Below are 26,426 nucleotides of genomic sequence, written 5' to 3'. Positions count from 1 at the left end.
TAATCTTTTCGTGGAAAAGACCAAATTCACGATGGAGACGCCTCAGTCTGTTCTGGGAGCCTTGAGACCGGGCGATTGGATGGTGTCCATTAGAACCATGCAGGACGCGGTACTTTCACCATCCCGATCCACCCTCTTTCAAGAAAGTACCTAAGATTCGTCTTAGGCAACAAAGTGTGGCAGTTCAGAGCCCTTTGTTTCGGCCTGCCCACGGCTCCAATGGTGTTCACCGTAGTCATGAAAAATGTGGCGAGGTGGCTACACTCTTCAGGGATAAGAGTTTCCCTTTACCTCGACGACTGGCTTATCAGAGCGTTGTCGAGAGAAAAGTGTCTGAAGGACTTGCAGTTCACGTTAGCCCTAGCGAAGTCCCTGGGACTTCTTGTCAACCTCGAAAAGTCGCATCTGACCCCGACACAGTCCATCGTGTATCTGGGGATTCAGATGGATTCAGTGGTTTTTCGAGCGTTTCCGTCCCAGGAACATCAGCGGCTAGGATTAGAGAAGATCTCAGCCTTCTTGGGGAAAGAAACTTGCTCGGCGAGGGAATGGATGAGTCTGCTGGGCACCATTTCCTCGCTGAAAAGTTTTGTTTCCTTGGGAAGACTGCACCTCAGGCCTCTCCAGTTTTTCCTTGCGGACGAATGGAAGGCCAAGGACGATCTCAATGCGATCCTGAGAATCTCGGAGTCAACAAAGAGCCATCTAAGATGGTGGTTCGATCCGCAGAAGCTACAAGAGGGCTTGTCCCTAAGTCTTCTGAGCCCCGACCTAGTGTTGTTCTCAGACGCTTCCATCGCGGGCTGGGGAGCAACACTAGGAGGGGAGGAAGTGTCAGGCTCCTGGAGAGGGGAACAGGCAGCCTGGCACATCAATGTCAAAGAACTAGCAGCGATCTTTCTTTCTCTGCAGTTCTTCGAAGGGAGATTGACGAACAAAATCGTTCAAGTCAACTCGGACAATACCACAGCCCTCGCGTATTTGAAGAATCAGGGAGGAACACACTCCAGGATTTTGTTTCACCTAGCGAAGGAGATTCTGCTGTGGGCAAAAAGGAGAAAGGTTACGATCCTGACGAGGTTCATTGCAGGAGTGCAAAACGTCAGGGCGGACCTTCTCAGTCGTCAGGAACAAATCCTACCGACGGAATGGACCTTACACAAAGACGTATGTCGAGACCTTTGGAAGTTGTGAGGACGTCCTCTGGTCGACTTATTCGCGACGTCGAGGACCAAGAGGCTTCCTCTGTATTGCTCCCCGGTCCTAGATCCAGAAGCAGTCGCTGTGGACGCGTTGCTATGGAGTTGGACCTGCCTAGACCTGTATGCCTTCCTGCCATTCAAGATCATGGGGGAAGTCATGAGGAAGTTTGCGGCTTCAGAAGGGACGAGGTTGACCCTGATCGCCCCGATATGGCCAGCAAGAGAATGGTTCACAGAGGTCATGTCTTTCCTTGTAGACTTTCCAAGGACGTTGCCCTGGAGGAAAGATCTACTCAAACAGCCTCACTTCGAAAGGTATCACCAAAACCTCTCCGCTCTGGGTCTGACTGCGTTCAGACTATCGAAAAGTTGGCCAGAGCGAGAGGTTTTTCGAAAGCAGCTGCGAGAGCAATCGCAAATGCAAGACGTGCATCTACAAGAGCTGTATACCAATCGAGTGGGCTTCCTTCAGGGCATGGTGTAAAAAGGAGGGAGTTTCCTCTTCCACGACCCCTGTGAACCAGATAGCCGATTTTCTGCTCTTTCTTAGGAATGTGCAGAAATTAGCAGTCCCTACCATTAAGGGATATAAGAGCATGTTGTCAGCGGTTTTTAGGCACAGAGGCCTGGACCTTTCGGACAACAAGGATATTCATGATCTCTTGAAATCTTTTGAGACTTCGAAGATTCCTCAAGCGAGACCGCCTTCATGGAACCTTGACGTAGTTCTTAGGTTCTTAATGTCAAGTCCTTTTGAACCTCTTAAAGCAGCGTCTCTTCGGAACTTGACAAGGAAGGCTCTTTTCCTAACTTCTCTGGCGACGGCGAAGAGAGTTAGTGAAATCCAAGCTTTTAGTCATCTAGTGGGATTCAAAGGAGACAACGCTGTCTGCTCTTTGAGCCCAACTTTCTTGGCAAAGAATGAAAATCCTTCTAACCCTTGGCCGAAAAGCTTCGAGATCAAGGGTATGTCAAGTCTGGTGGGCCAAGAACCAGAGAGAGCCCTGTGCCCTGTCAGAGCTCTCAAGTTCTATGTGCATAGAACAAAAGAGGTAAGAGGTCCCTCAGGTAATCTCTGGTGCTCTGTGAAGAGACCAGAATTACCTTTATCTAAGAATGCTGTTGCTTTCTTTTTGAGGGACGTCATTAAAGAGGCTCATTCATCTTGCCAGAAGACTGATTTGAGCCTCTTACGAGTGAAAGCTCACAAAGTTAGAGCTGTCGCTACCTCTCTTGCCTTCCAAAAGAACATGTCAATCAAGGACATTCTTGATGGCACCTTTTGGAGGAGCAACTCTGTCTTCGCCTCACATTACCTGAGGGATGTGAGAACGATTTATGACGACTGTAATTCTCTTGGGCCATACGTCTCTGCAGACACAGTCTTGGGGGCTGGAGGTAGCTCTTTCCCTATCCCTTAGTTAGGTTTAGGTTAGTTTTTAATTGTTGCGTTTTTGGTTTGTGGTGAGTCTTGTGTGAAGATCTCCCATCTATTAGTTTAGTGTTCAGGGGGTCTTTGGATAGTTGGTCAGTTGCTTCGTTGCCCTCATATGTATGGCTCGATGGTCTTGTCACATTGAGGTCACGTCCCCGTTGACAGAGCATCCAGAGCGCACCAGCACTACAGGTCTCCACCTGGCTGGCAACTCTGATTAAGCAAAAGCAGGCTTAAGTGACAGTAATCACGGAGTCTACTTTGCTAACAGGTGAGGAACCAAGGTGTACATCATCTACTTAATTTAAGTTTCCTACAAATCCTATTCTGTCTCTTCCCACCATCCGAAGGTGGGATTCAGCTATATATATATCTGTCAGGTAAGTGGCATGAACAAAATGTTATTGTTATAATACAATTAAGTTTGTTCATACTTACCTGGCAGATATATATAATTAGAGTGCCCGCCCTCCTCCCCTCATGAGACAGTGGCATTAATAAATATGAATAGAAAATGGGAATGGTTCCTGATATCCGCCTCCCAGCGGCGGGAATGGGTACTACCACCTGGCCGACCACTGCGTGTGCTGCGAGTTTTGAAATTCTGTCGGACTTCAGAAAATACAGCTATATATATATCTGCCAGGTAAGTATGAACAAACTTAATTGTATTATAACAATAACATTTTAAAGGTATAAATTGTAAAAGCACAATAAATACAGTCTTGCAAGTAATAACCAAATAGAACGGAGAGCAATGATATTAATCAAACGAGAATATACTGCAGAATACTGTGTGGTTTTAAAAATAAAATATAGTACTATGAAAAGGGAAATGAAATTTAAGTAAATCATAACCTAATGAATCCAAATGAGGGGAAAGCCTGAAATAAAGAGCAATGAAATGCAAAAAATGACAAACTTATTTAGGAAATGGATAGTATGGTAGACATTCAAATAATAAAAAAAGAACCAATAGAAGTTATTATATTATAAAAAAATGTCATAAAAAATAATGAATGGTAATAACCAATTTTTATTACGTTTAATGAAAAAGGTCATCAAATAAAATGCTATGGAATATATGCAAAATTTAAAAGTACTTATAAGTCATAACAAATATAACAGAATAGATAAGTCTCAAAAGTAATAACCAGATAGAAAGGAGATAGAGTTCACGGATTAGGATTTATACGGTCAGTTTGATTAAGTACCATCCCAAATATTGCCTCACTGGGAGATGGCTGGAGACTTAAGATGGGGACAGTTTAAAGATTAAGAGAGAAGTGGCAACTTGAGGGTCTTGACAGCGTTTCTGCCATTGAGCTTGAAATGTAACATTGCCCTAATCCTGGAGAAGTGTTCAGCCTGCCAAGACTACAAGTTTATTCTAGCAGGCTGAAAATATTATCCTGTATCCTGTTTTTTGGGAGAAGCTTATGAATGTTTGCTCATTTTGGATACAGTAGTAGTTGCACATCACTTTTATCATTTAGAACCTTAAGGAGGGAACATTAATGATTATTATCACCCATGTGTTTGTCAATGAAGAGCAGGGAGATCAAGAAGCATTTGCATATTTTGTTCGTCATTCAGATACGCATTTTCCATTAAGGAGTTAGTAATATCATTAAATCCAAAAATATGAATATGTACTTTATGACTGCTATCATTGCATAGTCTAATGAGACCTCTACTGCTATCATTGCATAGTCTAATGAGACCTCTACTGCTATCATTGCATAGTCTAATGAGACCTCTACTGCTATCATTGCATAGTCTAATGAGACCTCTACTGCTATCATTGCATAGTCTAATGAGACCGCTAAGTCAAAAATCTCAACTCATAAACAGGGTTACTGTAATGCACAACTCAAACTGACAAAAGTAGTTAGACAATATGGCTTGCACTTGTAGTGTTAGGATGTTTAGAATAAGGTAGTTGTGCAGCATTGCTTATCTGTATTTTTTAGGTGAATCATACGGCTGAGGCTGTATGCATTTTTTTTATTTTGCAGGTAGAAGCTATTCGACTTAGGTCCGCTGCCCCAGCTCAGCCGGAAGTAAGCAAAAAGGAAGCTGTGATAAAGTACGTTTGTTGACTCATCCTTTCTGTAATATCTGCTAACCGCAGTTTTACAAAAACCATATATGGTAGATCAGTGAATTTATTATTAAGTAATTAAACCAGATCATTAATATAAATTTTCAAACTTTCATAGGGCTTGGCTGGAATACTAATTCTTGAATGAGGTCAGAAACTGGTGCTGGTAAACACTAAGGAAGTTGATTAGTCCGGTGGGGAAAAAATAATGGAAATAGATGGAAATCTGAAAGTGAAAGGAAGGTTGAAGCTAAAATTACTCTGCAGCAATTTTTTTGCATGCTGTAAAATCTACATTGCACAGCACAAGGCTCTGTGCACTGTAGGCAGGACTTCTCTTCAGGGAAAATATTATTTACCTACTGCAGGTAGCCAGTTACCCTGATACTAGGTGTGATCAATTTTCCCTGTTAATTAAAGCTTTGAACTGAAAGTGATGGTTATACCACGGGTGCGGTTTGCATTAGAAAATAATTTGTTGAGGACTGTGTAACGAAGAGTCTCATTATCACCAACAGAGAAAAATGGTTTAGATATCCAAATGAATCTAATTTAAAATATAGAAATTTATGATAAAGTAGAATTAATTTCTTTATGTCTATTAGGAAAACAGCTAATTTACCTTTCAGTTCTATCAACACACACTTTAGGTTCATTCAAATGACAAAAATAGCTAAAGTGACTTGAAGGTCTAGACACTGTAATAAAGGTTGTAAAACAATCTGAACATGCTTGACGGCTGAAGACTCGTCACAATACCAATCAGATACATAGTCTTTGATCAGAAGTAATTAATTATTAATGTATTATAGATTAGCTTTACTAATCACTAAGTCACATTTCTAAATTCATAGGACTCATCTGAAGGATTTATTCCAAGCCAGAGGAGAAAGAGTAAAGATAGGAAAGTTGGATAGCTAAGTGAAAGATGCAAGGGAATGGACAGAACGCAGCCAGGATAGGATCAATGCTCCCATGATTCACTGTATCTGAAAAAAAAAACTTCTGGGGGAGTGCTGTCAGTACACCTTATGTGGTATACTGTAGGCATTACTAGCATTACTAAAGGTGGTTTACAGTGTCCCTCTGGCCTATAGCTGCACCCACTTTATAGCTTTATACTGTACTAGTTCCATTCTCACTATCTTCCATCTTGCTGTCCAACCACTCCAACTCCTTTTCAGTCATAAGCACTGAATGGCTAAAAGTGCCCTAGTGCTCTGCTTTATACTGTAGGCTAATTTTCATAAATCAAATCAGACTGCACCTGAAAAAATAATTATACTACTCTTTTGTTCATGAAACTTACCTGTCAGATATATATATAGCTGTATTTTCTGAAGTCCGACAGAATTTTAAAAACTTCCGACACACGCAGTGGTCGGCCAGGTGGTTAGTACCCATTCCCGCCGCTGGGAGGCGGGTATCAGGAACCATTCCCATTTTTTTTTCTGTCGCTGGTGCTGAAAACACCTGTTTTCAGTACCTCCGTCTTAGGATTTTGGAAACTTCATTGCCCTAAGTATCCTAATTGTCTTTTGATTTATTTACTTGGATTTGTGGGATTTGTGGCTAGGCATACACTATCTTAAATTGATTTGAATTTGATTCATTTTTGCATAAAATATCTGAATCTAGTTAGGCTAGTTTCAGACGGGGTTGTCTGCAAAGATAGGGTGTGGCTACCGAAAGCTTCGGTAGATCCGCACTTGGTATGTACGAGGGGTATGGGTCTTGCTTCTTTGTTGAGATTTGTCATGTAAGGAGTGTGAGACTTTGTCTATTTCCGTAAGGAAGACGTATGATCGGATGTTACGCAATTATCAGTAAACATGTCTATTCCGTAAGGAAGACGTATGATTCGTATGTACGCAATTAATCAGTAACAAAAGTAACAAAAGGGTCAGGGTAGTGAACCTGCTAACCTTCCTGTAGACTTTATTTTGCCTAACCCTGTAGTATGGCCTACGGGCTATGAATATGTCTACGAGAGTTGCTCGCTCTCCTTCATTGCTGTGAAGTGCTACTTCTGTAATTGTTACTCCTAACCCTGCAGTGTTGCCTTCGGGCCCTAAGCAGTGTCTGTAGAGGAATTGCCCTTTCTCTGATACTCTTTCGATTCGTATCTTAGAATCGAAAGTGCTTGCTTTAGAGAGTAAAAGTGAAGTGCAGAAGTGCAGTGATACCCCTTGTGTAGTGGAGGGTGCGTCAGATCGGCCTCGTTTCGCCTCTAGGCCGGGACCTCTGCTTGACTCCCAGGACCCGGGGAGGGAGCATGTCGAAAGCCTAAGGAGGGTTACAAGGAACCCCCACCGATCTGGCGTGCCTTCGGCAGTTTCTGATGAAAATCCCCAGACTGCCAAAGTGCGTGCGCGTGCACGAATCCTGAAAGATTGCTTCTCGTCCTCCGAAGCGTCCTCCCCATGCAGGGGTTGGAGCTTTCGGAAGGACTCGCGCCCTCTAAATAGAAGCTTTATAGAAGAGGACGCTTCACGTCCTCTCTCTCTCTCTCGTTATGCGTTTCAGTGAGAAGTAAGAAGGCGAACGTCGCCTGAACTCGTGTCCGTCTTTCCACCGAGAAATACGTAAGAGAAGTCATAGTAGCAGGAAGCTTTGAGAGCGGACGCCCGGGGACGCTCGGATGGACTCCAGGCGCGCGCGGGTGCACGCCAAGTGCGCGCCAGTGGACGCCAAGTGCGCGCCAGTGGACGCCGAGCGCGCTCCAGTGGACGCCGAGCGCGCTCCAGTGGACGCCGAGCGTGCACCAGCGCACGCCAGGTGTGTCGCCTGGCTGAACGTTTCTGTTGAACTCTTCAAGCTCTTGTTTGTTCATGAAACTTACCTGTCAGATATATATATAGCTGTATTTTCTGAAGTCCGACAGAATTTTAAAAACTTCCGACACACGCAGTGGTCGGCCAGGTGGTTAGTACCCATTCCCGCCGCTGGGAGGCGGGTATCAGGAACCATTCCCATTTTCTATTCATAATTTTTCTGTCGCCGGTGCTGAAAACACCTGTTTTCAGTACCTCCGTCTTAGGATTTTGGAAACTTCATTGCCCTAAGTATCCTAATTGTCTTTTGATTTATTTACTTGGATTTGTGGCTAGGCATACGTTATCTTAAATTGATTTGAATTTGATTCATTTTTGCTTAAAATATCTGAATCTAGTTAGGCTAGTTTCAGACTTTTTGGGTTGTCTGCAAAGATAGGGTGTGGCTACCGAAAGCTTCGGTAGATCCGCACTTGGTATGTACGAGGGGTATGGTCTTCCTTCTTTGTTGAGATTTGTCATGTAAGGAGTGTGAGACTTTTGTCTATTCGTAAGGAAGACGTATGATTCGTATGTACGCAATTAATCAGTAAACATGTCTAATTCCGTAAGGAAGACGTATGATTCGTATGTACGCAATTAATCAGTAACAAAAGTCAGGGTAGTGAACCTGCTAACCTTCCTGTAGACTTTATTTTGCCTAACCCTGTAGTATGGCCTACGGGCTATGAATATGTCTACGAGAGGTGCTCGCTCTTCTTCATTGCTGTGAAGTGCTACTTCTGTAATTGTTTACTCCTAACAACCCCTGCAGTAATTGCCTTCGGGTCCCCCCTAAGCAGTGTCTGTAGAGGAATTGCCCTTTCTCTTATACTCTTTCGATTCGTAACTTAGAATCGAAAGTGCTTGCTTTAGAGAGTAAAAGTGAAGTGCAGAAGTGCAGTGATACCCTTGTGTAGTGGAGGGTGCGTCAGATCGGCCTCGTTTCGCCTCTAGGCCTGGACCTCTGCTTGACTCCCAGGACCTGGGGAGGGAGCATGTCGAAAGCCGAAGGAGGGTTACAAGGAACCCCCACCGATCTGGCGTGCCTTCGGCAGTTACTGATGAAAATCCCCAGACTGCCAAAGTGCGTGCGCGTGCACGAATCCTGAAAGTTTGCTTCTCGTCCTCCGAAGCGTCCTCTCCGTGCAGGGTTGGAGCTTTCGGAAGGACTCGCGCCCTCTAAATAGAAGCTTTATAGAAGAGGACGCTTCACGTCCTCTCTCTCTCTCGTTATGCGTTTCAGTTGAGAAGTAAGAAGGCGAACGTCGCCTGAACTCGTGTCCGTCTTTCCACCGAGAAATACGTAAAAGAAGTCATAGTAGCAGGAAGCTTTTGAGAGCGGACGCCTGGGACGCTCGGATGGACTCCAGGAGCGCGCGAGTGCACGCAAGCGCGCTCCGTGCGCGCCAGTGGACGCCGAGCGTGCTCCAGTGGACGCCTTGAGCGCGCCTCCAGTGGACGCCGAGCGCGCTCCAGTGGACGCCGAGCGTGCACCAGCGCACGCCAGGTGTGTCGCCTGGCTGAACGTTTCTGTTGAACTCTTCAAGCTCTTGTTTCAGATTTGGGCCTAAAGAATTTTTACCTCTACCTTCGGTGATACCTTCTACCTCACCTGCAAAGAATGTGAAGTAGGCAGTGCTTCGGAGGAAGCTTAAAGTGAACAGACAACTTCTTCTTCGAAAACCCAGCAAGACATCGGGTTTCGTGAATTCAAGAGGTCTCTGTCAATTAATATTGCTTTTCGCATAGGTGGATGGAGTTTAAGGAAGATCTCTCGTTTGCTCTACCGCAACCTTTGCCATTCTGCCAATAAATTTAAGTTTGCCACTACCGCAGTCAAGACTTTGCGCTAAGGCAGTTACGGGTTATGTAAGGCTCGATGTCCTGCACGTCAGGACTCTCGGCAACGTTCAGTAGGATTCTTGCAAAGGCACTCATCAAAAGGACGCTCTTCAGGAAAGCGCAAGACAGGACTTCCTTTGCCATACTGCCAATAATTTTTAAGCTTTAGCAGCATTAGTTGTGATACGGGAGAGGAAGCTGGTTGGAGAGTTTACTTCCTCTTCCCAGATAATTTTTTCCAGCTTTTTAGCCCATCTGAAAGGGTTTTTCAGATGATAGATTTTGTTAGTTTCTAGTCGGGGACTACGCTGCCGAATTGAACATCGTCGTCCTACTTGCCGTAAGCCCAGTCTCTTAACAGGATTCTTGCCCCTTCCTCGTTTGAGACGGGAATCGGAAAATTAAATGCTCGACTCCCTGGATTACGTTTTGTCAATTCAGTGACTTTCCCCCATTGACAATATACTTTCGTTTTGTCAAGTAAGTGGGTATCCCCTCTTTGACAAAATATCTCTTTGTCCCGTAAATGGGTTAGTTCTCATGACAAACATCTCATTAACTTGATATTGCGTAAGCGAATAAGCTCTTATCGACCAAGATTCGGAAGAGCTCTCCATTCGTCATTCGCAGACTCGTACAAGAAATAGACTTGTAGACTACGTCAATGAACGCTTATGTCCAATAACATAAGAAGCTTGAGCTGACTGCTTCGACTGCTTCGATTCTCTTAAGTTTTGTTCATGAAACTTGCCTGTCAGATATGTATGTAGCTGTATTTCCGAATTCAGCTATATATATGTCTGCCAGGTAAGTAGGAACAAACTTTATTGTGATATAATTTCATTTTTTTGCCTTGCGTTATTTTACTTCTGGTTGGTTCAAGTCATATACGCTTGCTGTAGTTACCTCTTCGGATGGCAACCGAGAGGTCTGTTGTCTATTTTAAGGACATTTAATCGTTACTCCCTGTAGCCTAACAGGAGTTTCCGATTTATCTTTTACCGTTGTATGGTAGTGTTCTGACGACACAAACGCATCTATATATTTAGCGTTTTCTGTTTCGCTAAAATATACCGCTTGAGAGTCTTTCTGCTCAAAAAAAAAAAAAAAAAAAAAAATAACGGACCTATTTCTTCGTAGAATAGGGTAGCTGGCAACCCAGACATAAAGTTAAGAGACGACGTTCGTAAGCTGCTTGCTGCTGCTGTTCACGCTGTCTGTCCTCCAGTCCAACCGAGCCAGTATTCAGTGACAGATCGTGCGCTGTCATGCGCGGTAGGTTACGTCTCTCTCTCCTGCGGGATTGACTGACTAACCGTATCTCTGTGCTGACGGTTACGTCTCTCCTGCGGGATTGACTGACTAACTGTATCTCTGTCCTACAATCACGGACTTTAGCCTAAGATTGAGGGGATTTCTTACGTGAATGAATAAACGTTGCATTCGTTTTGCCTTACTATGTTCAACAGAGTTATCTCTTAATCCTTTCGGTGCTCGTTACGAACGGTATGGAACTACGAGTCTACCGCAACATTGCACTTTTATTTGCTCTCCTGCTTAGGCAAAGCGCAGCCTTATTTAGGGAAGTAAGCATACTCGGGGAGGGAATGGATGAGCTTGCTGGGGACCATTTCCTTCCTGAAGAAGTTTGTCCCCGAATAGACTGCAATTCAGACCACAGTTTTTTCCTACCGGGAAACTGAAATATTATTCAAGATCTAGCAATGATTCTGAACATCTCTCAGTGCGTCTATCACCTGAGGTGATAGAAAGAAGGTGCCAGACATCTGGATAGGGTTTCAGATGTCCTGGATCTTAATCTGAAAGAAGTAAAAGCGATTCGGTAGTCCCTCCAGTCCTCGAAACGAGTTTTTGGGAAACCAGTTGGTCCAGATCAACTCTGATATTCCACAGCTCTCTCATATCTTAAGAAGTATCTTCTCTCGGTCCTTGTTCGAGTTTACGAGAAAGAGCCTATTATAACAACAGGCGTAAAATGTAACGATCCTCTACAGTTCGTTACAGGATTGCAAAAGTCCGTACGAATCGTCTCGATCGACGGCAGCAACTATTCACTTCCGAGTGGAATCTTTCTTTAGAAGTAAGTTGAGAGTTGTGTAGACTTTAGGGACGCCCTTTCATTCTTCTCTTCGATATGTTGAGGACGGAAGAGGGGCGGCTTTCTTCTCTGCTCCTTATTCTCGATCCGGGATCAGTACCATTAAACGCCATCCTATGATATTGAACGGGGATGGATGTTTAGTCTCTTTTTTTTCCCCTTTTTCAATCGCTTAGGAAATGTAATAAGAGGATTTATGACGTCACAGGGAGGACAGATGACGCTGCTCGCCCCATGTTGGCCTTCAGAGAATCCTGGATTCACAGAGGTCACATATTTCCTATGTTCACTTTCCAAGGACCTTGTTCCGGAGAGTCGGTCTACTCTAACTCGAAAGGTACCTATAACCTCTCCGCTCTGAGTCTGACTACGTTCAGACTATCGAGAGGTTGACAGGAATAGATTACCGTCTTCCTTTTCCGTCTGAAGAATGGGATAAGCTGGCAGTCACAACTATTAAAGAATATGCAAATATGTTGTTGACGGCCTTTGGGCTCAGAGATTTGCGTCTGTCAAACAACAAAGCCCTTCACGATTTTTGAGTTCTGTGGGATCTCGAAACTCGCTCACCATCTACTTTTTTGTCTCACCTGTTTTCTCGGAGTCAGACACTCGGGCGAGATCAGGCGACATATAGTAGCCCTGAGTTTCTTGTTGACGAAGTCAGTTGCGTTTATACACCCCCGATGATCGTGTAACATGAGACCAGGTTGGACTGTCAGTCATTCTTCCTTCGGGACTGAATCGCCTTTTTGTTTCTCTGCTCCTTTCTCCTGGCACCAGAAGCTCGAGTCAGTTGATTCGCTGACGACGTTGGGTTGTGTTGATACACCCCCAAGGTTTGCTTAGATTGAATCGCCCAGGCAGTCCCAGACACTCATTCTTCAGCGAAGAATAGTGCCTTATGGTCTTCAGGGTACAGCCTTGCTGTCCTTGATTCGTCTGACTGGTCAACTGGTCGGTACCTGACTTTAGTACAGACGGACTGACTGTGCATGTCCAGATCGAAGCTTTCAATATGGAACTTAGACGTAGTCTGAAGTTTCTTGATGTTAAAGCATTCGAACCTCTCCTACCTGTTAACTTTTTGCATGTGATCAGGAAGGCCTTCTTCTAACCACCCTAGATACGACAAAGAGGGTTAGTGAAATTTTAAGCCATCGTCACAAGTTTTGGCTTTTAGAGAAGACAAGGCGGTGTGCTCTCTAAGCCTTCCGTTGTGGCCTAAGAATGGAAACCCGTTTTGTCCTTGGGCCGGGCCAGGAGCTTGGAAGCAAGGATGGCACAAGTTAGTGGGCAGGAGCCAGAGAGAGTCCTGTGCCCTGTCGGGTCTCTCAAGTTTTATCTACATAAAACTCAAGAAAGTCGAAGTCATTCGGGCAATCTGCAGTGTTCCGAAAAAGACCAGACTTGCCCATATCGAAGAACACCCTGGCTTTAGTGTTAAGGAGTTCTTTCAAAAATGCTCCTTCTTGTGTTTGCACAAAGATTTGAAATCTTTTTATCTAAATGCTCACGAGGTGAGGGCGCGGCCTCGGAAGCATTTCAATAGAGCATGGCACTCAGTAACATCCTGAGTACCATGTTTTAGCGAAGCAACTCTGTGTTCACTTCACACTCCCTGCGAGATGTGAAGATGGCATATGAGATCTGCTGCTCGCTAGGGCCATACGTGCCTGCAGACACAATCTTGGGGGCAAGAAGTACCACTCATCCTATCCTGTAGAAAATGGTTAGGAAGAGCTCTTAATTTAGTGTTGAGTCGCCGACAACGGCGACTTCTTAACTCTTAAAGCCTTAGTTAAAAACACCCTTAACTTTGGCTAGGTTGGTCAGGTGGTGATATATATATTATATAATATATGTATTTATTTTACTTACTTAGGCCACCCTCCATGGTATGGTCAATATGGTCTATGGTCACCGTCGTGGTCTCGCCCCGCCCCTGTTGACAGATCATCTGGAGTGCACCCAGCTATATAGGTCTCTACCTCGCTGGCAAACTCTAGTAGCACAAGCAGACTTACGTGGCAGTAACCACGAAGCCAGCTATGCTAACAGGTGGAACCAAGATGTAAATCATCTGCATGCATTTGTTTCCTAAAATCCTTCTATTCTGTCTCTTCCCACCTCCAAAGGTGGGATTCAGCTATATATATATCTGACAGGTAAGTTTCATGAACAAAATGATATTGTTATGATACAATAAAGTTTGTTCATACTTACCTGGGCAGATATATATAATCAAGTACCCACCCACCTCCCCTCAGGGGACAGTGGAAATAAAAATTATGAATAGAAAATGGGAATGGTTCCTGATACCCGCCTCCAGCGGCGGGAAATGGGTACTAAAACCACCCCTGGCCCTGACCACTGCGTGTGTCGGAAAAGTTTTTAAAATTCTGTCGGACTTCAGAAAATACAGCGATATATAAGATCTGCCAGGTAAGTATGAACAAACTTTATTGTATCATAACAATATCATTTTCAGATATGGGCCTAAAGAATGTTTATCTCTACCTCCGGTGATACTTCTACCTCACCTGCAAAGAATGTGAAGTAGGCAGTGCTTCGGAGGAAGTTTAAAGTGAACAGACAACTTCTTCTTCGAACCCAGCAAGACATCGGGTTTCGTGAATTCAAGAGGTCTCTGTCAATTAATATTGCTTTTCGCATAGGTGGATGGAGTTAAGGAAAGCTCAAGGGAAGATCTCGTTTGCTCTACCGCAAACCTTTGCCATTCTGCCAATAAATTTAAGTTGCCACTACCGCAGTCAAGACTTTGCGATAAGGCAGTTACGGGTTATGTAAGGCTCGATGTCCTGCACGTCAGGACTCTCGGCAACGTTCAGTGGGATTCTTGCAAAGGCACTCATCAAAAGGACGCTCTTCAAAGGAAAGCGCAAGACAGGACTTCCTTTGCCATACTGCAATAAATTTTAAGCTTTAGCAGGCATTAGTTGTGATACGGGAGAGGAAGCTGGTTGGAGAGTTTCTTCCTCTTCCCAGGATAATTTTGCAAGCTTTTTAGCCCATCTGAAAGGGTTTTTCAGATGATAGATTTTGTTAGTTTCTAGTCGGGACTACGCTGCCGAATTGAACATCGTTGTTCTACCTGCCGTAAGCCCAGTCTCTTAACCCTCTTACGCCGAAGCCCTAAAATCAAAACCTCTCCTGTATGCCGGCGCCGGTTTGGAGTGAGCGCGGAACCGGAAAAAATAATTTTTTCAAAAAAATCACAGCGCGCTTAGTTTTGAAGATTAAGAGTTCATTTTGGCTCATTTCTTTTCATTGCCTGAAGTTTAGTATGCAATCATCAGAAATGAAAAATAATATCATTATCATATGTAAATAATGCGATATATGGTAGCGAAAAAAAAAAAAAATTCATAGATAATTGTATTCAAATCACGCTGTGCAAAAAACGGTCAAAGCTAACGAGTTACTTTTTTTTTCGTTGTATTGTACACTAAATTGCAATCATTTTGATATATAATACATAGTAAAACAATAAAAGCAACACCGGAAAAATATTATTTATCACAAAATGATGTACGAATTCGTAACGAGCGGACGTAAAAAATAAAAAAAATGTTATTTTCAAAAATTCACCGTAATTCTAAATAATGTTCTAGAGACTTCCAATTTGTTTCAAATTAAGACAAATGATTGAATATTACGATACTGTAAGAGTTTTTAGATTAGAATTGCAGATTTTCGACCATTTCGGACAAGTTTAAATTTGACCAAATGTCGAAATAATATATATTTTTTCATATGCACATATTTCGAAGATGGAAAAGCTACAACCTTCAATTATTTTTTATTGTATTCTTCATGAATTTGCGCACATTTTGATATATGAAACCCTATAAAAAGGCTAATATGAAAAGGAGCAAATATTAGGATAATGCCATGTACGTATTTCGGAGACTTGCGGCCGCGAATCGGCGCGCGGAGTGAAGGTAAATATATTTTTCAAAAATTCACCATAAATCACAATATTGTTTTAGAGACTTCAAATTTGTTTTCAAAATGAAGAATAATGACGGAATATTACTAGGCCGTAAGAGTTTTAGCTTACAATTGCGTTTTTCAACTATTTCGGTAGAGTCAAATTTGACCGAACGTGGTTTTTTTTTCTATTTATCGTGATTTATATGCAAATATTTCGAAAAAAGAGAAAAGCTACAACCTTCAATCATTTTAGTTGTATTCTATGAAATTGCGCACATTTCATATATAAAACTTTATGTAACAGCTAATTTTAAATGGTGCAAACATTTCGACAATCGCACAAAAAAATTCTGATTTTTTCGGAAGAGTTACCGCGCGAACGTAATTTTTTTTTTCATAAATTCACCATAAATCGAAAATGTTGGCTAGAGACTTCAAAGTCGTTGCAAAATGACGGTAAATGATTGAATATTACTATAATATAAGAGTTTTAGCTTACAATTGCGTTTTTCGACCATTTTCGGTAGAGTCAAGTTGACCGAAAGTTGAAATTTTTGCACTTAACGTTATTTATATGAAAATATTTCAAAACTGATAAAAGCTACAACCATGGGTTGTTTTTTGTTGTATTGTGCATGAAATTGCGCACATTTCCATATATAAAACTTTATGTAACGGCAAATTTAAAACAAAAGGGTGCAAACATTAGGACAATCGCACGAAAAAATTTATCGGAAGAGTTATCGCACGAACGTAAGGAAAAAGTTTTTTCATAAATCACCATAAATCGAAATATTGTGCTAGAGACGTCCAATTTGTTGACAAAATGAAGGCAAATGATTGAATATTACTATAATATAAGACTTTTAGCTTACAATTGCGTTTCTCGACCATTTCTGTAGAGTCAAAGTTGACCGAATGTTGAAATTTTTGCACTTATCGTTATTTATATGAAAATATTTCAAAATTGATAAAAGCTACAATCATGAGTATTTTTTAGTTGTATTGTGCATGAAATTGCGCACATTTTCATATATAATACTTCATGTAAAGGATAATTTAAAATGGTGCAATAATTATGTCAAAGTGACGAAATAATTTCCGAGATGTGTCACTGATACTTTTTAGTGCGATAAGAAAGAAATTCGCGCTTGCGCGCCTGCGTAGCGATTGTAAACAAAACAACGCCTTGATCCGTGAACTCCCAGCATCCCCCAAGGCGCGTGATACAAAAGTTTTCGGCTGGTAGCCTATAAGCCTATAATTTTTATTTTTCGCGAATTTTAAAAAAACTTTTTTGAGCCGACGTATGATACGTCCAATCGGCATACGGGAGACATTTTGACTCGACGTTTAATACGTCCAATCGGCGTAAGAGGGTTAACAGGATTCTTGCCCCTTCCTCGTTTGAGACGGGAATCGGAAAAATAAAATGCTCGACTCCCTGGATTACGTTTTGTCAAGTTCAGTGACTTTCCCCCATTGACAATATACTTTCGTTTTGTCAAGTAAGTGGGTATCCCTTCATTGACAAAATATCTCTTTGTCCCGTAAATGGGTTAGTTCTCATTGACAAACATCTCATTAACTTGATATTGCGTAAGCGAATAAGCTCTTATTGACAAGATTCGGAAGAGCCTCATTCGTCATTCGCAGACTCGTACAAGAAAAATAGACTTGTAGACTACGTCAATGAACGCTTATGTCCAGTAACATAAGAAGCTTGAGCTGACTGCTTCGATTCTCTTAAGTTTTGTTCATGAAACTTGCCTGTCAGATATGTATGTAGCTGTATTTCCGATTCAGCTATATATATGTCTGCCAGGTAAGTATGAACAAACTTTATTGTGATATAATTTCATATTTTGCATTGCGTTATTTTACTTCGGTTGGTTCAAGTCATATACGCTTGCTGTAGTTACCTCTTCGATGGCAACCGAGAGGTCTATTGTCTATTTTAAGGACATTTAATCGTTACTCCCTGCAGCCTTCCAGGAGTTTCCGATTTATCTTTTACCGTTGTATGGTAGTGTTCTGACGACACAAACGCATCTATATATTTAGCGTTTTCTGTTTCGCTTAAATATACCAGCTTGAGAGTCTTTCTGCTCAAAAAATAACGGACCTATTTCTTCGTAGAATAGGGTAGCTGGCAACCCAGACATAAAGTTAAGAGACGACGTTCGTAAGCTGCTGGCTGCTGCTGTCACGCTGTGTCTGTCCTCCAGTCCAACCGAGCCAGTAACAGATCGGGCGCTGTCATGCGCTGTAGGTTACGTGTCTCTCTCCTGCGGGATTGACTGACTAACCGTATCTCTGTGCTGGCGGTTACGTCTCTCCTTCTGCGGGATTGACTGACTAACTGTATCTCTGCCCTACAATCACGGACTTTAGCCTAAGATTGAGGGGATTTCTTACGTAAATGAATAAACGTTGCATTCGTTTTGCCTTACTATGTTCAACAGAGTTATCTCTTAATCCTTTCGGTGCTCGTTACCGCACGGTATAGAACTACGAGTCTACCGCAACATTGCACTTTTATATGCTCTCCTGCTTAGGCAAAGCGCAGCCTTATTAGGGAAGTAAGCATACTCGGGGAGGGAATGGATGAGCTTGCTGGGGGACCATTTCCTTCCTGAAGAAGTTTGTTTCCCCGAATAGACTGCAATTCAGACCACAGTTTTTTCCTACCGGGAAACTGAAATATTATTCAAGATCTAGGAATGATTCTGAACATCTCTCAGTGCGTTTATCACCTGAGGTGATAAGGAAAAGAAGGTGCCGGACATCTGGATAGGGTTTCAGATGTCTTGGATCTTAATCTGAAAGAAGTAAAAGCGATTCGGTAGTCCCTCCAGTCCTCGTAACGAGTTTTGGAAACCAGTGGTCCAGATCAACTCTGATATTCCACAGCTCTCATATCTTAAGAAGTATCTTCTCGGTCCCTGTTCGAGTTTACGAGAAAGCCTATTATAACAACCAGGCGTAGAATGTAACGATCCTCTAGAGGTTCGTTACAGGATTGCAAAAGTCCGTACGAATCGTCTAGATCGACGGCAGCAACTATTGACTTCCGAGTGGAATCTTTCTTTAGAAGTAAGTTGAGAGTTGTGGAGACTTTAGGGACGCCCTTTATTCATTCTTCTCTTCGATATGTTGAGGACGAAGAGGCTTCTTCTTTTCTGCTCCCTTATTCTCGATCCGGGATCGGTACCATTAAACGCCATCCTATGATATTGAACGGGGATGGATATTTAGTCTCTTTTTCCCCTTTTTTCAATCGCTTAGGAAATGTAATATGAGGATTTATGACGTCACAGGGGAGCGACAATGACGCTGATCGCCCCATGTTGGCCTTCAGGATCCTGGATTCACAGAGGTCACATACTTCCTAGTTCACTTTCCAAGGACCTTTTCCGAGAGAGTCGGTCTACTCTAACTCGAAAGGTACCTATAACTACCTATATACATCTCCGCTCTGAGTCTGACTACGTTCAGGCTATCGATGTTGACAGGAATAAGATTACCGTCTTCCATTTCCGTCTGAAGAATGGGATAAGCTGGCAGTCACAACTATTAAAGAATACGCAAATATGTTGTTGACGGCCTTTGGGCTCAGAGATTTGCGTCTGTCAAACAACAAAGCCCTTCACGATCTTGAGGTCTGTGGGAATCTCGAACCTCGCTCATCATCTACTTTTTGTCTCACCTGTTTTCTCGGAGTCAGACACTCGTGCGAGATCAGGCGACATATAGTAGCCCTGAGTTTCTTGTTGACGAAGTCGGTGGCGTTTATACACCCCCGATGATCGTGTAACATGAGACCAGGTTGGACTGTCAGGCATTCTTCCTTCGGGACTGAATCGCCTTTTTGCTCCGCGCTCCTTTTCTCCTGGCACCAGAAGCTCGAGTCAGGAGTTGATTCGCTGACGACGTTGGGTTGCGTTGATACACCCCCAAGGTTTGCTTAGATTGAATCGCCCAGGCAGTCCAGACACTCATCCTTCAGCGAGAATAGTGCCTTATGGTCTTCAGGGTACAGCCTTGCTGTCCTTGATTCGTCTGACTGGTCAACTGGTCGGTCACCTGACTTTAGTACAGACGGACTGACTGTGCATGTCCAGGATCGAAGCTTTCAATATGGAACTTAGACGTAGTCTGAAGTTCTTGATGTCAAAGCATTCGAACCTCTCCTACCTGTTAACTTCTTGCATGTGATCAGGAAGGCCTTCTTCTAACCACCCTAGATACGACAAAGAGGGTTAGTGAGATTTTAAGCCATCGTCACAAGTTTTGGCTTTAGAGACAAGGCGGTGTGCTCTCTAACCCTTCCGTTGTGGACTAAGAATGGTAACCCGTTTTGTCCTTGGGCCCAGGAGCTTGGAAGCAAGGATGGCACAAGTTAGTGGGCAGGAGCCAGAGAGAGTCCTGTGCCCTGTCGGGTCTCTCAAGTTTTATCTACATAAAACTCAAGAAAGTCGAAGTCATTCGGGCAATCTGCAGTGTCCGAAAAAGACCAGACTTGCCCATATCGAAGAACAGCCTGGCTTTAGTGTTAAGGAGTTCTTCAAAAATGCTCCTTCATTGTGTTTTGCACAAAGATTTGAAATCTTTTTATCTGAATGCTCACGAGGTGAGGGCGCGGCCTCGGAAGCATTTCAACAGAGCATGGCACTCAGCAACATCCTGAGTACCATGTTTTTAGCGAAGCAACTCTGTGTTCACTTCACACTCCCTGCGAGATGTGAAAGATGGCATATGAGATCTGCTGCTCGCTAGGGCCATACGTGTCCTGCAGACACAATCTTGGGGGCAAGAAGTACCACTCATCCTATCCTGTAGAAAATGGTTAGGAAGAGCTCTTATTTAGTTGTTGAGTCGCCGACAACGGCGACTTCTAACTCTTAAGCCTTAGTTAACACACCTTAACTTTGGCTAGGTTGGTCAGGTGGTGATATATATTTATATATATATATATTTATTTTACTTCTTAGCCCTCATGGTATGGTCAATATGGTCTAGTCACGTCGTGGTCTCGCCCCTGTTGACAGATCATCTGGAGTGCACCAGCTATATAGGTCTCTACCTCGCTGGCAACTCTAGTAGCACAAGCAGACTTACGTGGCAGTAACCACGAAGCCAGCTATGCTAACAGGTGGAACCAAGATGTAAATCATCTGCATGCATTTGTTTCCCAAAATCCTTCTATTCTGTCCCTTCCCACCTCCAAAGGTGGGATTCAGCTATATATATATCTGACAGGTAAGTTTCATGAACAAAATGATATTGTTATGATACAATAAAGTTTGTTCATACTTACCTGGCAGATATATATAATCAAGTACCCACCCACCTCCCCTCAGGGGACAGTGGAAATAAAAATTATGAATAGAAAATGGGAATGGTTCCTGATACCCGCCTCCCAGCGGCGGGATGGGTACTAAGCTCCAAAAACCGGCCGATCCACTGCGTTGTGTCGGAAGTTTTTAAAATTCTGTCGGACTTCAGAAAATACAGCTATATATATATCTGCCAGGTAAGTATGAACAAACTTTATTGTATCATAACAATATCATATTTATGGAATGAATCAGAAAAACTTGAACTATTGGACAAGTTTTGACCCAGCACTCCATAGTTGTTTGGCTTTTATTTGGTTCTGTAACCCACTTTAATCATGTATCCCACCAAATGAGAGGTTAATTAGTTGTCAGGTTGAGGAGTACTAAAGGTCATGAACTTATAGAACTGAGGACTTCTAGTATATGCAGTAATATTGATTTCAGTTTATTAAAGAGGTGCAATGATAGTTGGCCTCCTCCTGGGAAGCTGCTTGACCTGTGTAAAAAAATATCTGGTTTACTTATGAAATATCATTTTATTTTACTTCTCGGAGCATCACAGAAGTTAGTAAATACTGGACTTTCATGCCTGTATTAGGTGTTAAAAATTGTAAAATACCACAGAGTCACATCTCTTAAAAGTTTATGTATTAAAATGAGGTGTAAATGATTAGACCAAATCAGAGTTGGGTAGGTAAAATAGACAAAAAAAAGAAAAAAAAATAAGTACAAATGGTGCTAAAGGGGTGATTCAAAAGTCTACCAGTATCATTCACAGTATTACTAAGGAATTTACACTGTTTAAGTTACGCTATCCTGCGAGGTTTATAGTTGGTTCTTTGGAAGGTCTGGATAACCGCAGTAATGGAAGTAGTACTTAACAATGACTTTACCACTTTTAGTAGAAAATTACAGTGCTACCTGTAAGATAGTGTTAATATTACACCTACTATTTATCTTAATTCAGAGGCTGAATTGATAAACATCTCAATGTCATATACTATATTTTACCCCTGGTCTTATAGAAAGAACAAGGAAGAACAGTGTTAAACCTTAAAGAAAGGGACAGACCAGTCTCCTATAAAGTGAAATTTTATGGGAAGTTGGTTGAGAAATTGTAAGCTTGAGAATAAAGAAACAAAAACTAAACTAGATAATCAGAGGTCTGATGATTCAAAGAAGTGAATGTAGAAAGTAGTGTCCTAGTGAGCATTCTCAAGCTGACTGAGAGGAGATACTTTTATTCAGCCATACATAATTCATTAGGTTTTGTTTATATAGTTTTGTCACTTCGTATAAAACTGCATCTTCCTCATACTTGTAGTTGAACTTTAACAGCAAGCAGTAGGACGTCTCCCCTTTTCTTAAGGGTTTTTGATGTAGGAGAAGCTAATTGGAGAGGGTGCCGTGGTAGTGGTTTTCACTCACCCCAGAACTATACCGACACCTTTTAATGAAGGTGAGCGAGCCGGAATATTCTGGCAGGTCCAATTTAGCAGTTCTCTGGTATTATAGCAATATTTTACCTTAGAAATAGTGCTGAAGGAACCTATTTCACTGGGCGACACAGCTTCTTTGCCCAGAAATAGATTTTTCCTATGTCAAAATCCCTTTTTTTATTCATTGTTTATTGGAATAATTTGGGTTTTATTTGCATTAGCTACAGGAGACCCTCAAACTTGAAACTCCAAGGTGTTGCTTATTTTTAGCATGGTATTCTTACAATTTCCTTTTCATTAAAAAAATAAAATAAGATATCTTCATGTTCAGCTTATTCCTTATGTATTTTCCTGCAGAAAAGCAAAGCAAAGACTGAAGCCATTCTAGTGGAATTTTGTATATCAGATTTGTTATCCTGTATACCTGTATAGTGCCTCATGGATAAATTGTCTATTTTTTCAATAGACGCAATGTTCATCCATCACGATCAACTATAAATGCTTATGTACGGTTTAAGACAACAGAGATGATGGAAGCGGCTTTAGAAGCAAATGGAGCACTTTTTGAGGGAACCCATATATGGGTAGACAGAGCATCTCAGCCAAAGACTCATGATAGACACTGTGCAGTATTTGTGGGTAACCTGCCCTTTGGTAAGTATATCACTGAGGATTTACTACGTATTGTTATTAATACAAAACCATTGTTTAGATATTTTAATTGTGGAGTGTAAATACTATACTGTAAGTGCTTGAATGGTAAACTGAAAATCAGGTTTCTCTCTCTCTCACTCTATGTGACAGTAAGACAAAATTAGTATTTTACATAAAACCCTAAATTCTGTGCTTTAGGCTTTTTGTAAATCTGTTCAGAGTCCAAATACTTCAAAACCAGTAAAAAAAAATACCATCATACCTAGAGATACCATGGATTAGTGCTTGCACTTCTGTCGGTCCCAAAAAACCTGTTAGAAAACCATTTTCTCAATTGTAAAGTCTAGTCTTCTACAGAGATTACATTTCCTTAATCATTAAAGTGCCCATTAACAGTAATCTTTTATTGAATTTCAGTAATGATACCAAGATCTGTAAGAAATTAAATACATACTAAGAAATAGTCCACCAACATCCATGTGTAAAACTTGTAAGGAAAACTAATCATATGTAAACTGTAACATTGCTTTGTCATTGTTGGTAAATAGGAATTGTGATTTGAGAAAAACTTTTTCTTATTTGAGCAGAAACAATAGGTCATAGGAGGCACTATGGTATTACTATGCCACAGCTTTATATCTATATAGTGTTGCTACTATTAATGTCTTATGAATAATAAAACAAGAGATTTTTAATTCCCTTGGTATTTGTGAAGTTGCATGTAGTTTATATGATTAATATTTAAAGAAATTATTATGGAAATTGCTTATATTTCTTACTCCACAGAATGTGAAGAGGAGAACTTATATAAACATTTTGAGGAGTGTGGTGAAATTGACAACGTACGCATCATACGAGACAAAAAGTTTTCTTCTGGGAAAGGTTTTGGTTACATAAACTTCAAAGTAAGTGTATTATTTTGATAATAATAAAAATGCAAATGAAAGTGACATTTAGATATGTAGTATATTTATATGAGTGGTTGGATCTCATTTGATTATCAAGTATTGTTTTTTTAGGAGATTAATAACAAGGATAATAAACTGACTTTCCAATTACAGTACTATAATCAGCACTTTTCTCTTCAACAGTACATACTGTATATACCGTAGTACTCTGCTTTCCCATGTCTCAAAACTTGAGGAATGTTGTACATTGTAAAATGTTTATTTATATTGATTAGGATCCTGTAGAGGAAACTGCTGTAATTTCTTCTTTCTTGGCTGTCCAGTTTCATGTATTATGTCTTCTTCCAATTTTCATTCCATTTAATGACATATCCTATGAGCTAGCCTGATGAGGTAATGGAAATATAACTGTGTTTAGGAAAACATATAATAATAGCATAATATGTAATAATAATCTAAGCCTGCAAGTAAAAACTTATCAGTAACTTAATTTAGACAAGTAGAGGTATGTAGTATTATGTTGTTATAATTAAATCAGCCTTAGGGTCATGAAAGAATGCAGCTTGTAGTTTTCAAGGATTAGTTCATTCATGTCTTTTAACAGTAGTTTATGATATGTTTCAGTCATCAGATGCAGTTGAGGTTGCACTTCAGCTTGATGGAAAACAATTCATGAAACGAAACTTGAGAATTCAACGTTGTGTGAAAAAAGTAAGTTTTTGCTTATAATTTTTATTACCCAATGCTTTTACATTTGAAGCTTCATAGGTCACATATGAATAAAAATTATTTTTAAGAAATTATATTGAATTCAAGATTACCAAGATTAAATCAAAGTTCAGCCATATTTGAAGAGCTTGATGTATTGAAGAAATATCTTAAGGTATTTTTAAAATACAATAGCTTTGTCATCATTGCTGTTGGTGCTTAATGAAACCAGGGTCCTCTGTGAAATTGTGCCACACATCATTTCTTTATGTTCGACATTTATCCACTCATCTCCAGCCTCCCTTTTTTCTCCTAGTACTTATTTATGCAATGCCTGGATTTTACAGTTCTGGTACTTACAGTATAAAAGCCCAGCTAACCCACATTATTCTCTCAGGGATAATGTAATGCATGACCAAGTCATATCCATCTCCCTGTCATGATTGTCTTATCTATGTATAGAACTTCCAAAATTTCCTGTAAGGTATCATTTCTTAACAACTACAGTATTTCATTTATGACATAACACATTTACTGTACTACTTACATGTTTCCCTTAACCTCTTATTCTTCAGTCTCCCCCAGAAATGGGTTGTTTCAAAAAGTCTCAAACATTGTTCACTTGATGGAGATTTTCCTGGAAGTCAGTCAATGACTGAGGAATGTTTTTTTCTGGTAACATCATCAGCCATAAGACGCATCTGCCACAGACCTAAGGCTAAAGATTCTTCATCAGACTCCTGCAGCCAAGTTTGTTTGTTTGTATGGTGCTTTTACGTTGATGGCAGTTGTCGATAGGACACCAGTCTTTACAAAAGAGGCAGGTACTACAGGGCTGCTTCAAATGAAGTCCCTGTAGTTGGAGCTTATAAAATAATATTTGACAGTGGCTTTCTTTATGCTTGTTATGTTGCTTAGAAATAATTTTATTAGCTCTCCAGTGGTGCTAAGACCCAGGAACTTTTGAACTTATGCTCTTCATGGTTGCTTCAACGTCTAGTAAGGGAAGATTCCTCTTTAGTCAGCAGGTGACAGAACCTAATTTATATTGAAAAGGAAGTGCCATATCAACTTATAGCATTGGTGGCATTTATACAGAAAATTCGGTAGTAGTTTTTACCATCAACTCCACTTTCATTGAGATCCAAAAAGAAACACATATGAACCTGTGTCAGCCAGTGAAGGAAATTGCCTCCAGCACTACAAGACTTATAAGGCCTCTTGAAATTCTGCTGTTCTCCACTCAACTTCAGCCTCTGTCAGTTTTCATTCAATTATGTCTAGGTTCTCCACCTCTTTTGGTCACCAGAGGCCAGCTGGCATTACATATCATGCACTGGTCTTTTTAGGTTAGTGCAAGGGTCATGTCCAAATCATGTCTCCAATTCATCATTATATATATGGAATTTCTGTTGTGTAATACACTATGCAGTAGTGTGATGAATCAGAATCCCTCAAGTGATGCGAGATGTACTATTCTATTTTTAAAGAGTAGACTTTTCACACCTGTTTAACTTATGGTTACATGCTGCCCCTCATGAATTAATCCATGTAATTAGAGAATACATTACAGTACATCAGCTTTGAAGCATATTTTACAGCAGCCAAAATTTTATCCAACAGCAAATTATCTGGTCTAGATACAAAGCTATAATACAAACTTTATCAAAATCTTCAGGTGTCCTGTCAATTATCCAGTTGCAAACTTAAAAAAAATTAGTTATATAATTTTTTTTACATAAAGTGAAACCCTTAGACCTGCTCTGTGAAGCTTGGATGCTTAGTTATAGTGAAATTAAACTTTTTGATAATCAGGACATAAATTATTTGAAACTTTCACATTTATATTTATTGAAATTTATTATGCTCCCTACTGCTTAGAAAACTAAATGATCATATA

The 26,426-nt window shown here is 41.1% G+C and overlaps 1 protein-coding gene across 2 annotated transcripts in view; it reads left to right on the top strand.

Annotated features, from left to right (window-relative positions):
• The window catches only part of LOC135224741 (RNA-binding protein 34-like), a 55,143-nt gene that overhangs the window by 26,913 nt on the left and 1,804 nt on the right, over window positions 1–26,426 (top strand). For both annotated transcript variants that reach the window (XM_064264064.1, XM_064264063.1), the window contains exons 3-6: window positions 4,656–4,726; window positions 22,723–22,910; window positions 23,697–23,815; window positions 24,443–24,529. In XM_064264064.1, the coding sequence (XP_064120134.1) occupies window positions 4,656–4,726; window positions 22,723–22,910; window positions 23,697–23,815; window positions 24,443–24,529 (465 nt within the window). The remainder of the gene's footprint in view (window positions 1–4,655; window positions 4,727–22,722; window positions 22,911–23,696; window positions 23,816–24,442; window positions 24,530–26,426) is intronic.

This window comes from Macrobrachium nipponense, chromosome 12, assembly GCF_015104395.2.
Source record: "Macrobrachium nipponense isolate FS-2020 chromosome 12, ASM1510439v2, whole genome shotgun sequence".
NCBI lineage: Eukaryota > Metazoa > Arthropoda > Malacostraca > Decapoda > Palaemonidae > Macrobrachium > Macrobrachium nipponense.
Note: the sequence above shows the minus strand (reverse complement) of the source record. Positions and strands in the feature narration are given on the sequence as shown.